Here is a 15050-nt window from a genome sequence, read left to right as displayed (position 1 = left end):
TATAATATATAATACATGATATAACATATATACATGACCTGAAGAAATATATATATAAGGACAAAAGCTTAAAAATTAGCTTAAAAACATGTACTTAAGCTCAATGCATTGTGCATTAACTTCTAACTTTCTTTCTAACTAGCAAAATAAATAAATGTAGGAATTTTGTCAATATTTTATAGGTACCCCAGAAGGAATAGAAATAGAATAGAAATAGAATAGAAATAGAATAGAAATAGAATAGAAATAAAACAGAAATAGAATAGAAATAGAATAGAAATGGAATAGAAATAGAATAGAAATAGAATAGAAATAGAATAGAAATGGAATAGAAATAGAATAGAAATAGAATAGAAATAGAATAGAAATAGAATAGAAATATAATAGAAATAGAATAGAAATAGAATAGAAATAGAACAGAAATAGAATATAAATAGAATAGAAATAGAATAGAAATAGAATAGAAATAGAATAGAAATAGAATAGAAATAAAATAGAAATAGAATAGAAATAGAATAGAAATAGAATAAAAATAGAATAAAAATAGAATAGAAATACAGTATAAATAGAATAGAAATAGAATAAAAATAGAATAAAAATAGAATAAGAATAGAATAGAAATATAATAGAAATAGAATAGAAATAGAAAAGAATTAAAATAGAAATATATTAGTAATAAAATAGAAATAGATAGAAATAGAAATTTGAGAAAATATTTACTATATATACCGACATTTGATAAAATTCTAATAAAATTTTATTTTTATGAAATTTAAGTACTTTTAGCTGTTTTAACCCTTCGACAAAGACGTGAAATTAAGATTATGTTATATAAAAGATTATATTAGTAAAAAGAGATTTTATTTAAGAGCTTAAAAATATGTTTGCAATAGACATATATTACATATTGCATAATAAATTATATTCCAGATAAATAGTACCGAAATATAGACATGTCATATTAGCAGAAACTGCCAACAGATACTTTTTATTGTGGTTGGAGTAAAAATTCAGTTATAGGTGTTTCATATTGACACAATATGAAGATTTCTTCTTGAGTTCATTACAATTAACAATATTAGTATTTGATTACTGATGATCAGTTCCCTCAAGCACCAACAGATTATTAAAACGAATGAACATGATTTCAATAGTGGTTGCGAGGCATAAAATCCAGTAAAATTATATAACTAGAAAATATTATAAATGCATGAAAATGTATAAACACATGTATGTTCATATATCCCTCTTGGTTATTATTTTTAGAAACAGTTTATATAGTCCACCCTATAAATCATAAATGATTTATTGTTAATTGCAGTTGTAATTTTTTAAAAAAAAAATTTTATATAAACTTACCTAAAAATTGTCGAACTTTTTTAAAAGGAATCATGTTCTTAGCAGGGTACCACTTGTTACTCCAGACTGCCACTAGAACTGCATTCAAAAATATCTGAATCCAGTTCATCGCTTCCAATTTCTTCATTTTCATAGAGCTTGAATTGAATGTTTTTTTCGTCAAAGTCCATGATTGTGTAGGACGGCATTAAAGCATCTTTACTGCAGCAAGGATTCATATCCAAGTTTTTCATTTTAATGTATCCTAGCTGGATACCGGTGGACACAGCCTCTCTAACTTTATCAAGCACTTCATTCACACATTTCTATTTGTAAGAAAATTTAGAAAATATAGTAAATAGATTTTCTTTGACATATTCGTTTTGAAAGTCGTAACAAACAACTAATTCTGAAATCAAATGATTTCGTATAATAACTGAAAAACTGTTAGGTAAAACCTAATGAACGATAGCATTGTATACTGTTTAATAGTCTGTATCAGTGCTGTCTATTTTACTTATAACAAAACGATATATGCTATGATGTGATTCCAATTTTCATCGAAACGATTATCTAAAAGTACAGAACTGCACATCGTCGGCTTTAAGTAGAAAGTGCTAATTTTAATTCACAAAGTCAAAATAAACGATCAAAAATGCTCTTAAAAAAATATGCTTTAGTACTTTTTTTTTATATGAAGAAGAACTAGAAGTGCAATAACTACATTTCAGATTTCAGTAACGTCAAAAAATTAAAAATTTTTTATGCACTTTACACCTTTTTCTCCAAGCGACGTTATGTAAAAGACACTTCATCTGCCCGTTGAAGCCTATGCACCTATGTACCTATGTGTAAAATATGGATTCTTCATGCTTCCGAGTACTTTTCATCGACTATAGCAACATTGAAACATTTTAAGGAACATATATCGTCCTATCTTAGATGGACGCTTATACCTATAGTTGTGTTATAAACTATTTAAGAAATTAGTTAAGAAATTTAGTTAAGAAATTGACAAAAAAAAAAAAGAAAACACAAAAAGTACCTGATGAACTTGTCAGTAGAACATGCTTTAAAAAGTAGTGACAGCAGATTAAAGACGAAACTTTTGTTGGTTAGATACAATTTACAGATATCAACCGATCTAAAATACTGGGTCAGTTGATTTGACGCGAAATGGTGAAGCAAGTTTTAAAATGATGTGCTTTACGGAACTTATTAAGTCACTTATTGAACTGATACTCAACAACCCTAGGACTTAGCGATGATTTCATAATTTTAGTTAAGGTTCGTATAAAGAATCTTTAATTTTATTTTGTTTTACTAAGATTATTTGGGGCTACAAGATTTTGGCAATAATATTTGAGAAATCAAGAAGTAAAAAGTAGTTAATACTTACTGCTAATAAATCGGCACATTCCCTTACAATTTCCTCCTCAGTAAGATAGTAATTTCTTTCAGATAAGATAAACATAACTATCTCCCCCCAACAGATGACGTTCTCATCTTGGTGATCCATTGTTAGATGTACACTAAAAATTTCTTAATTTCTCGGGAAAAAATTTTTGTCATCTATTTCAATCAAATTTTTTAATAATAAAAATTATGTTCAATTGAATAACATGTAATTTTTTCAAGATATCAAAGACTACTTAGAATAAAATTTTGTTCGTTTTTAAAATTCTTTCACTTACAAAGACTACTATTGTCGTATATTGAAATCAACTTTGAAAACTAAATGCAATTAAACGATTCGCTGACCCTGCGAATATTTTGCTACATATTATTCGTTGACTATTAGTCAGTCCTATATAGCAGCCTTACCAAAACAAACACACTTTCCCTTGATTTTCGTAAATATGTATTCACAAAAATCGAAATTTCGTAGAAAAAGTAATACAGTAATAGGTAAAACCTGGAGCAATTCAATACTTAGAACAATTCATCTTTGAACTCAAAATTAGTTTCGATTTCAGTAAATAATTATTCATTGGATCCAAGCGTGCATATATACGGAGCATTTTGAGTACATGAAATATGGTTATCGCTTAACCCAATTTTTGTTGGTCTTCCACTTATGTCCATTTAACTGACTGCTGACTCAGAATCTAAAGTGTGAGAATTTACCGTGCTAAAACAAAAAGAGGGACCCTTTTGATATTCTCTGCAAACAATGAAAAAAACTCATCATGTCCAGCCTAGTGCAATTAGGTCCCAGCGATTTAATCGATTAATAATTGCTAGAGAAATATTCGCTGCGAATTCGTCAAGGTTGATTTCACCTAACTAACTATCCCGGATTGTTTTGTTTTTCGCTTATTAGTAACAGTAAAAATCTTCTTCTTTCCAGTCGACAATTTGGTTATTTTGGTGATATACATAACATCATATTATTAATTATACGAGAAGTTAACCATATTTCACTACTGAAAAAATTCTTTATGATATGTTAGAATAATGCGAGAAATTCATTCCTACGAGTGATCCTAATGCGCCTGTGTGTGTATATTTAAAAGGAACAATAGAAATATATTAATGCGAGTAATTTCCAGCGGAATATTCGTAGGATCTACGAATAGCTTGCGGCGATATATTAGCACTGTCAATAAATAGTATACAATGGGATTTATTGCGCCATTTACTACTTAACCAAAGTACACTTTATGTATGTCCCAGAGCCAGTCAAATTTTTAGTATTGTAAATGATTATCATCGTGTTTAAGTGTACTTTCGTAAGGTCACCTTATAATGACATATCTATAAAAACGATTGAGCTCACCAACGGAAAAATCATAATTGAAATTTTGGGGTAAACATTGGGCAGCGAATACCACTGCTTACACGTCCGGGGGGACCGAATAATTTGTGGCTGAAAGATAAAACATTGCAGTCATGATATTCAAAATGTGTTGTTTACAGATTTCTTAGGCAGATATATCAATAGAGTAAGTTTGTTACATTACTTACCCACATATGTACCATCATCTCTTCAGCCCTTTGCTCAGCTCACGCACAAACCCATATGCTGTTACTTGTTAATATTCAGTCGGTGCCGTGTAATTTATATGCCTTGTATTCACACCGATAATTAAGTTACTTTACCATGATTTCATGGTAAATTGATATTTCTTAAACAACCGGAATGACTTGATGTTGCATGCAGTAATTAGGCATGGATCCTGCATCATATATGTTACTGATTGGATCTCAAATATTTTGAGTGATCATGGTATGTGGTGACTGGTGGCGTTCACAGAATTTGACTGGAATATTTGAATTCGAATATACTTAAACTTTTCATTTATTGTGACGCAGGGATATTATAAAATATTATTTAACACCACCTACATAGACAGAAATTTATTATAAATAACTTTCTACCCCTGCTTATTTGCATTATAGTTAAGACTCTTTTATAAAAAACATCTGCTGCATATATATTCATTTTTTGTAGTATATTTATTTTAATAAGGAAAAAAAAAGAAAAAAAAAAGAAATCAGTTTTTAATTATTTTAAATAAGTTTACAAGAATTTGAAAATTAGAAAGAATTTAAAAAATGTAGAAAATTGCAATTATTGTGTGTGGTATGGCAACTCTGTAAGAACGCTGCGAATTTATGTCGGCCTTTGTCCATGACTAGCATACTCGTATATATCTTTTTGAGCCAAACAAGCTATTTGGTCTTCTTTATAGGTAAAGGCTAAGAATCCATAATGTTTGCTGTTTCCAAAGACATTATAAATGATCTTAGTATGCACGAAAGTTGCAAATTTTGGTTGAAAAATCTCACGAAGCTTGCTTTCGTCGACATTATCAGCCAAATTTTCAACCCAAACGCTTTATACTTTCTTTAATGGCTCATACTCCCTTTGATAGAACTTTATTTTGAAGGGAGTGGGTGGATTAGTAGCTAATGCATTGCGTATATTCCTTTTTTTGTTCTGAAGTAAGCTTTTAAAATGAACCACCACTCTAAATTTATATTCTCTACTGTTAATGAAAGCTTATTTCATTATCTGTTGGATGTATTTGAATGCACGTAATATATCTTTCCAAGATTTTCTTAAAAATAACAAAAAATTGAACAAATGTTATGTTACTTTTTCAGTAACTAATTTACTAGCTTATCTAATTTTAACAATTAGATAAATTTGTCAAATTTTTTTTGAAATAACAATCCTGTTCCCCATGATGTTGCTAACTCGTCACCAGACTGCCAGGGTCACGTGGTCATGTGAAACTGTTGTTGTTTCAAATGTAAACGAACAAATTGAGAATGAGTAAAAGAGACAAACTGTCAACGAAACTTTTTGTGCCACGTCATGTTCATAAAACAGTGTTGCTCTATCAGAAGTAAATAAATTTGTGGCTTTTTGGAGTAAATAGGTATACCTATATTGATGTATGCATTTAGATAACCACATAAAATTAACGCCTTCTAGGTGCAAAAAAAAGGATCAAAATAGTAGTAGAAGTACGAAATTGCTATTAAGATTTAACTCTCTGCATAGTACTACGTTTACATTTGAAGCTTACACTATCGAACTTTACTTAAGTCAGTTTCCAAATGTACCTAAGCGTTCATATCATCGTTTCGGATTTTCATTTTGGCAGTTGTTTTTGTGTTTTTGCTAGCTTCGTATTTGGCCACGTTTTGAGTCTGTTTACGTTTTCCTTGGTATGAGTTTCGGTATACATCCTACGAATAAATACCATATCGGTAACAGATATATCATTTCTTAGCGCTATGTTCCGAAAAAGATGTTAACTGAAGCTAACTTTTAATAAAAGTCAAGCTTTGGTTGTGGCTATTCTCAAATGAGAAAGCAAGCTTTGGGAACTGGTTTTGAGCTCAAAATCGCCAGCCACGATCAAAGTTTTTGACGCAATCAACTGTTACGCTTGGTATCTTTTCTTACTTTACAGTATTTCAGTGAAAAATGAGTATCAACTCTGCTTAGTTTTTTCAATTTCTAAAAATACTGAATAAATCTTACATGTATAATAAATAGTTTTCATTTAGTTTTGACACAATTTTTAACAAAGAAAATAAAAACTGAATAAATTTGTTACGCATATATCTGCTCCCCACAATAAAGTGTATTATAGAAAAGTGTTGTTGGCAACACTGGACTTTGACAAGTGCGTCTGTGATATTTCTGAAATTTCTGTTTGCTACTTTCAACTAAAGTACTGTCTTGGTAATTTAGTAGTTCATCTAGTATTGTATTTAAATCAGTACTACTTTAAACAAAATGGAGGTTCCTTTTTTTGGCGCTGCTCAAAAACTCCCAGGTAAGAAATATAGTTATATATAGAAACATTTAAGGTTATGATAAAAATGCATAATTTTCCCTGGTAGTGCACATTGCAATTTATAGAATGAAATATGATATGCAGGCACTAATGCAGAATTTACAAAAAGTTATTAAGTCGTTCACTCAATTGCTATTAGAGTATGAAGCTGCAGGTGGCGGCACGGCCGAGGGTATTACCACTACTGCTGCTAATAGTTTAGACAACTACTTCTTGCTTGCAAAAGGACAATTGGAAAAAATTATTAAACTATTGCGCAAAATGATACAATCCACTGTAGAAAACTTCTCTAGAAAATATACCGCCAATTTTGAAGCAGTAGATAAAATGGAAGAGTCAACATGTGCTGCTTCCTACAAAATGCTGCTTTCATCAATCAATGCAATTCCCATTCAGAATCTAGTAAACCAAGTCCCAATTGATAACTTACCAGCAGGTGAAGGTAGCATGATCCAAAATCCAAGCGATGCCAAACTAGAAACGTCAATAGTTGATAAATTGCGTGAACTGTTTTTGAAGTTAGTTAAAGGGGCACAAGTGGTATCCAATATGATAGGCGAAATTATTCCATTGAAAAATTTAGCTGAAAATGCTTCGTCCAGTTCAATAGCCATACCACCAGAGTCTGCAGGTTTACTTAATGCTAGTAAGACTCCTTCTGAAGAAGGAGCTGAACAACCGAAACAAATTCCGGATAATGGTTCATCAGAAGACGCGCAAGGTGAAATCTCGAATCCATACGAAAAAATTCAGGAAGTAATAATGAATGCAGTGAGTGAACTTGAGGCAATGTTTGCTGCACAAAAGAAAGCTTCAAATGCATTCAATAAGTACTGCCAATTAGTGGGAATCGAAAACATTGAAGAGAGGAATGATTCTCAAGAATCTGCAATGTCTGCTGGAACTAGACGTGCTAACTATAGAGATGTTCACTTGCAGACTGAAACTGAATATAACAACGGTGACATGATCTATTGCAGCTCCGCAAACCAATTCACTAACACTCACGCAAACACTGTTGTCGATGATTTTGCTAAGCCCGGCACTAGCGCAGCTGCTGCTCTAAGTCGTATTGCTGATATAAGTGCGTCCCTGAAGGCAATTGGTATTGTTGCTATGAATGCAGAAGCAGGTGGGAATGTTCAAAATAAAGCTGCTACTCCAAATACTGGTGTGAATGTTAACCCAGCTGAAGGAAAATTGCAATCAGTTAAGATTATTACTGAAACTCAATCTGATTGTCAGCTTCCAGCAGGCAGTCCACCAAATGATGCGGATGCAGTGCAAGGACTTGCAGCAATTGATTCTAATCCCTGTTTAAGCGTTAACTTGCCAAAAAGTCATGCAGGAAGAAACTTGCCGGGCTCTTTGAAAATCACTGCAAATGTTGCCCAGGAGCAGAACAAAAATCAACAATAATCAATAAAAAACAAACAATAGCCAAAAGTTAATAACAATTGGTAAGTTCAATCGTAAATGTTTTGAAATTTGCAAATTTTAATATTTACTATATTTTCTACATAGGTTCCTCTTAGAGGCAGACACAACCCAGAACATATCTTAATCAGTAACATTGTAACATTATATAAAAATCCTTTAGGAACAATACGTTGACCTCTAGGCTAAAGTCTGTCCTCTCTGATACATAAATACTCAAAAAAGAAATGAAGGAAACTTTTGTTTTTCAAACAACATTTTAACAAATTTAACAAAAAATATTGCATTATGAAAAAGTATTAATTAAATTAATTAATTAAATTGTTCAACATTTAATTTAAAAGTTAATGATCAATTATTCAATTATTTATTAAATTTTGATTATTAATTGCAATTTAAAGAGACTCAATAAAAATAGTAATGAAATAATCATATTTATTTAAAGTTATTGTGCTAAATAAAAACTTCCTCCTTAGTATAGTTTAATGTGCAAAATAGGAGTATTTCCCTACTCCTATTTCAGATATTAGTTCGTTGCCTTTTCTGGTCATCGATTCGATTCGATTCGAGGATGAATCCAATTTGAAATTGCTTTTATGTGGAAGGAGCAAAAATCCTGACAAAGTCATAACAGTCATCAAATAGGAAATGACTTAGTTGTTGCGAATATAAAAACGGAAATCAATATTTGAGAAAGCAGGATTTTTCGGATGTCATAAAAATTGCGAAAAGAAATATAAAATTCAAAATTAAGGAAAGTGCAATAAAAATTCAATATAAAGGGAAAAACAATATTAAACAAAGATGTCATCAAATTTCTTTTAAGTGTGCTCAACTCAGCGCCGCGGCGGTCATAAAAATTAATACTCAAAAAAAATAACGTTGAATATTCGAGGGAAAAAATAAATTTAATAGAATTTAATAATTCAATGAAAAACTAAATAAATCTATAAACAATTTTTAATTTTCCATTAATGTTCTTCACTAAAATTTGGAAATTCATGAAACACTTACTTATCCTTACCCTTGAAGTACGAAGTAATATGAAGCCTATATATGATTTCACTTATGATAGACACTCTAAGGAAATTAGTTTTACCCTTTGATATATAAAACAAACACGAGTACTGAAAGTATTTAGGGTTTCTCGGTTTTCGCTGGGTCGAATCTTCATGTACCTAATCCTAAATTCTGACACGTTTACTTCAAATGGTTTAACCATAATTCGTTGATGAATCGTGATGAAAACTGTGATCCTATTTTGCTACGAAATCTGAAGTATCTACATACAATAGCTTCCCTTCAGATATGCAGGTAATATTTTATAAAGAAACATAATATTTTATTATATATACTGTCAAACTTCCATAACTCGAAGTACCATTTTGCAAAGGCATGGAGTTGACTTATGGAGACTTCGAGTTGGAGAAGTTTTTTATATTTTTTTTATTTTTGAAAGAAACTAGAATTATATTTGCAGATATTTATTTATTTATTTGAAACCAAATACGGCACAAGTTATAGTGGGGTAAAGTATTCAGAACTTAGGGTTTGGGTTTTCAATTTTTTTTTCTTATTTTCAGCAAAAAGAGATTCCAATTTATTCCAAGTCTTACAGTGAGCATTAGTTGTAGTTCATTTGTTTGCAAATAAAATTTCAGAATTTTAAATAAAATTTTTTACTTAATTCTTGGAAAGCTGATGAACAATTTCATCCACCGAAGCCTCATCATCACTCTCCGTTGCGCTTAGAATTGGAAAGCTTGATGTACAAATTTCACTATCAAGCTCAATATAATCGTTAACAGTAACATTGGAAATTATTTTATTAACTTTAAACAAATCTTCATAATTCTGTTCTATCAATTTGCAGTCTTCATCAATGTTATTCAAAACTGAAGAAATATCGTCCTGTTTGTCTCATGAGGAAAATTGGCCAAATCCAGCTTTTTGAAAGCAGTGCCCTATCATTCGACTACTTAGATTTATATCTGCAGCTTTTGTGACATGATTTATGCAATCCATAAGGATTATATTCCACTTTTGTTTTGCTTCTGTATGCTTTAGTGTTTCCTTTACGATTCTCTTGCGATAGTTACTCTTTAAATTTTGAGTTAATCCCTGATCAAGCGGTTGCAATTTAAAGGTCATATTCAGTGAAAGAAATGCCAAATCTATTCAGTCGCTGACATCGTAAACGTCAACGTGACAGTCGAAGTAAAAATCAAGCAAGCTAGAAGCAAATCAAGCTAGACTCATACTGGTCAAATGGACCAGTCCAACTTAACCGATACGCAAATCATCAAAAATACTAAAACCTTTACCAATATTCATTAATAAGGTACATTGCATCAAGCCTCTAATACATGTGTACTAAATGAACATGCACCTGATCAATTCAATTTGAAAGTGCAAAGTCCAAGTCAAGTAAGGGTTCAACCTTTTATATCTGACTCTTACGTAAGCAATGTAAAGCAGTTAGAGCTCAAAAATAAAGAATTCTACACTTACAAACCAGAAATCGAGCGAAGCTTTGGGGTTATATTGAAAAATTTGGCGATATTGATGAAATTTTCTCCAGGTGGTTGCAATACCTTGACGGCTAAAAAGGAAAACAGTGGCAGACTTAATGGACAGCGAGTAGCAAAATAGCTTCATTTTTTTAACACTAAATATTCAAATCAAATAAATTGCTTATTAGTACCTTATTAGTACTTATTAGTATTTTTTTTTGTTATTTGTACTAGGTGCAATATTAAAACGATTTTTGTCTTTATTTGAAGAAACCTTTTCTCATGTTCATTGTCGAACTTGCTCCAAACCTGGACAATAAGAATACTTAACCGATTAACAAATTGTTGTATACTACTGTAATATTCGAACCACCTCACCCAAAACGTGCAAGCAGTGAGCATTATGGATTAAGTCAAATATTTTTGTAGGAGAATACCGTGAGATGACAATGCTGTTGAAAAAATGATGCATCAAATCATAGTAATGACCAATTTACTAACCAGCATATGGAACGCCAATAGCAAACTTTATCACACAATGCATCTTAATGGTACAGCGAATGATGGCTCAACGGTCCTCATAAGGAAATCGACAAAACATTATGAAATAAAACCATATTGCATGAATGACAAAAGTAGGCAAAAAGTAGGCGACATAACTTTCTCATCCCTCTAAAGTGCGCCACGACACAGTACCTACGTATCATTTTTTCAGTTGCTGGGATCTTGGTTTCTAGTAGGAGAAGATATTAATACCAAACACTTAAAATGGGGTTCCCGCCTAGTATCTCTAAACAACTTGAAACGGTCATAACTTTTCGAATCAATTAATTTACTCAATCCCAACAGGTGAGCCCACATTCCGCCCAATGGATAGAAGAAAAATACCTGCCCTTATTGATATTGCAATTGTAAGGGTGGTATGTAACCAAACAAATACTTGTAACTCCAATTTTGACATCTGACTATGAGCCGACAATCATTACCCACAAGGACCTTTTGTGCAATTATGGAAAAATATATTCTTCAGATCAAAAATACTGACTGAAACAGTTATCGGCAACTAATAACAACTAGTCTAAATACTAGTCTAAATGCTCCATTGGATATAGTAGTTGTGGCCATAGTAGTTTGCATTCTTATGACAATTCTAAGGGCATTACAGAGGCAATATTTACATATCTTCAAACGTAGATGTTCGTGTTCACATTAATACGCGCACTTACTTTGATGCTCGTTGTGCGATCAAGTAAGGTACTTTACCAGGATCATCTGGTTTCGAAAGACTCACTTGCATTCAGGTGGTGTCCGCATGGCGTAGTAAAGTAATGTGTCAAATGTTTTAAAAACCGATGAAGATGGTATGTATCATCTAATATTTCTGTATGGTATACTTTTAATATCCTAACGTATAACCCACAGCGAATTGCTGAATAATAACAGACTATTAGGTAAGTACTGTTTGTAATGCCACAAGGATTTTGAGGTGATTGGTCATGCCCTGCATCAAACTTCTGCAATCAAACGTGTTTTTACCATTCACTAATTTTACTGATATGCCCGGTACCAAATATATATAACCTTTTTTTTTAGTTGATTTTTTATAGTTTATTTTATAGTTTCCTTGTGTTTATAAATTGCATCTAATATGCATTCAAAAGTTACTTTAATCTTAAAAATAAGTGTGTTTTCCATTTGTTTTTAATCTATTTTAATTGACCTAGAGCGCCTTTCACACTATCAACACTCCATTTCACCGCACTTTGAACAAAATCGTTTCTTCTTCTTCTTGTTTCCAATTGGTCAAACTGAACAAATTTATCTATTTATATTTCCTGAGTGTATTCAAATATTTTTATAACTTCATTCCATAAAATTAAAGTCATTTCGTTTGTAACAAGGATATAGAAATCACATCTATGTGAGGCAAATTTTATTGGTAATTTTAATTTCGGTTTTACCGAATTACTAAAGTTACCATTGTTGTTGTTATTGTAGTTGTTTTTAGTAGGGCACTTTTTTATTTTAGTTTATTTTATTTTCTTTTTAATTCAGATCAAATTAAAACGGCTTGTGTACACTGTTTTAAACGAAGCAATTCAAATCAACATCTCTTAAGTAGGATCTGTCAAAACTTGCTTTTGAAATTTTGCAACAAACAAATCGTTAGGTAGCTTGACTTTACCAGAAAAGTAGAGAAAAAAGTGAAAAATCAGAGAAAAAGTGTGTATCTACAAATCTTCTTCAAAATAATTTCCCGGCAGCTATAAAATATCTTTTTATCTTTCACCCAACTCTCACCTTGTGCGCTCGTACCCCGCCAGTACGAGGAACGCAGTACTCGTACTGCTAAAATTTAAATCAAATCAAATTTTAATTCAAAATGAGAAAATAGCCCACGGCTGCAAATAAGTCAAATCATTTCCTTTTCGTTTTGACTTTGTATCTGCGTAACTTGTGAACATCAAAGTCAATTTAAACTTATTTTGAAAACTAAATTCTCTCTACTGCAATGCGGAGAATGTAAAATGTAAAACCCTAAATATTAAACCTGTACCGCAAAGATAGTAACTGCCACTGCCATCCTGACAAGCACTAGTACACCCAAGCACAGGCACAAGTACAGACAGAGCTAAGGCTCTAGACAAAGTTGTAACCGTAGCTACTAAATAAAAGCAATGAGGGACTACAGTGACACTGCCACCAAAGAACAAATAAGCTAACAAAATAAACAACGAAACTAACCAACATCCAACAGCCAACAGCCAACAACCAAGAACCAACAACCAATCTACAAATAAACCATTGAACCATTGAAACATTTGATGAACAGTGTGTACTGCCTCGAAATGATTTGTTTTGTACTTAACTGACGTTTAAAAGTCAAGTAGTATTCACTCTGTTTTCAACTGTCTAGGCTGTTCCACAGTAGAGAGCACAGTAGAGAGGAGCAGAGTTAAATTCATTTTAGCTGGGTTCAGTTGGACCTGATGTGATTGAATTCAATTCAATTCCATTCAATTCAGTTCGTTTCGGCTTCGGTTCCGGTTTCGGTTTAATACCGTTCAGCGCTACAGAAACAACAATTTTACTTGAAATTGTTCAAATTTATCATAGTTCGCTGCCTACATTGCGTTTTTAATAAACGATATCCTGTTTTGGTATCCTGCTTGGCTAATATGCAAAATTCGCCAAGCACTGGTTTAATAGTTGCCATTACAAAGAAATACACTTGCCACGGCTTTTACCCGGTTCTACCCCAACTCCATCCGCCTCTACCCACTTCTACCCACTTCTACTTACTTCTGCTCGCTTCCTCACAGCTCCATCACACAATATTTATTTACATTATAAGTAACGTCAAAAACACAATTGTTTTGTGCCAATATTGCGCACAAATATCTGAAGGTCGTTTCAAATTGTGTTTCGTATCTGTCCATGCAGTTCTACTCACAATCGAAGACACAATCCATTACACACACTAACTACACGAAAATATAGTAGCGCACAATACTTGTGCTTTATGTGAATTCATTCATTCATTCATTCAGCCATTTACTCATTCGCTTATTCGCTTATTCACTTTTTCAGTCCCTCATTTGGGCTTGCTTTCAATAATTTGTTTGGTTTCCGATTTTGTTCCCTATAACAACTTCAGCATTTTAGCGCCGTAATTTATGCTGTGCTTTTTGTTTTGTTGTTGGCCTTTGTTTATTTGTATTATGATAAGGTATTAACAGGGTCTCTCGTATCAAAATAACACACATTGACTGTAATTTTAATGATTCCCACAAATGAGAAAAATCGAATAGGAATATTAAAATTATAAAATCCTTGAGAGGAAACTGAGGTGAACTACTTTGTGCTTCAAATGACAAACAACACACAATACTCATACGTCCTGGTGTTCCTTTTCTCACCATAAAATGCAATATAGTAAAATCAAAGCGGTTTATAAAAAACATAAGACGAACTATAATAAAACTATGATAAATAAGGTTTTTCTAAAATAATAATAATTTATAAATTCACTAAGAACAAATAACCCATGAGGTGATTTACGATTGCAGAGCGTATAATGGATTAAAAATTATTGTATAAGCTGTAACTAGTCCATTTCTAAAGAGCATTTTACAGAGGTCGGGTGTGTTTCTTTGATATGCTTTTGTACTCAGTTGACACTGAGAGTTAACTCTATTTTCCACATGATTTTTTCGTTTTTTGTATCAAAAAACATCTTCTGCATTTCAGCCATTTTATTATGAATTACCCTGTATAAATACAGTTATATGAGTATATTGTTTGTATATATTTGTCTATATGTGTATATATGTGTGTGTGTGTGTGTTACATTTGTATCTAACTAAATACATTTTATTTTCGATTTCAATTTCGCATTGTAATTTCAAGATATGCCTTCACATCTCATTGAACATGACGTTTT

The 15050-nt window shown here is 31.8% G+C and overlaps 2 protein-coding genes across 2 annotated transcripts; one reads left to right on the top strand and one right to left on the bottom strand.

Moving 5' to 3' along the window:
* Nucleotides 1–946: 946 nt before the first annotated feature.
* Nucleotides 947–2900, bottom strand: LOC119662472. The gene is made up of 3 exons (XM_038072095.1): nucleotides 2738–2900; nucleotides 1360–1664; nucleotides 947–1287 (listed from the first exon to the last, which is right to left on the bottom strand). Exons 1-2 carry the CDS (start codon nucleotides 2855–2857, stop codon nucleotides 1416–1418), a joined length of 369 nt encoding a protein of 122 aa, XP_037928023.1. The 5' UTR covers nucleotides 2858–2900; the 3' UTR covers nucleotides 947–1287; nucleotides 1360–1415.
* A 3501-nt stretch (nucleotides 2901–6401) lies between these two features.
* Nucleotides 6402–8367, top strand: LOC119662547. Its single transcript, XM_038072187.1, has 3 exons — nucleotides 6402–6635; nucleotides 6703–8116; nucleotides 8181–8367. Exons 1-2 carry the CDS (start codon nucleotides 6596–6598, stop codon nucleotides 8073–8075), a joined length of 1413 nt encoding a protein of 470 aa, XP_037928115.1. The 5' UTR covers nucleotides 6402–6595; the 3' UTR covers nucleotides 8076–8116; nucleotides 8181–8367.
* Nucleotides 8368–15050: the final 6683 nt, after the last annotated feature.

This window comes from Teleopsis dalmanni, chromosome X (genome assembly GCF_002237135.1).
Source record: "Teleopsis dalmanni isolate 2A chromosome X, ASM223713v2, whole genome shotgun sequence".
In the NCBI taxonomy this organism is placed as follows: Eukaryota; Metazoa; Arthropoda; class Insecta; order Diptera; family Diopsidae; genus Teleopsis; species Teleopsis dalmanni.
The sequence above is the reverse complement of the archived record's forward strand: the minus strand, read 5'-3'. Positions and strand labels throughout refer to the sequence as shown.

Coding starts and splice junctions, on each gene's coding strand:
- LOC119662472 (XM_038072095.1), bottom strand. CDS start 2,857: ATGGATCACCAAGATGAGAACGTCATCTGTTGGGGGGAGATAGTTATG. Junction 1,665..2,737: donor AATGTGCCGATTTATTAGCA/GTAAGTATTAAC, acceptor TCTTACAAATAG/AAATGTGTGAATGAAGTGCT.
- LOC119662547 (XM_038072187.1), top strand. CDS start 6,596: ATGGAGGTTCCTTTTTTTGGCGCTGCTCAAAAACTCCCAG. Junction 6,636..6,702: donor CGCTGCTCAAAAACTCCCAG/GTAAGAAATATA, acceptor TTTCCCTGGTAG/TGCACATTGCAATTTATAGA.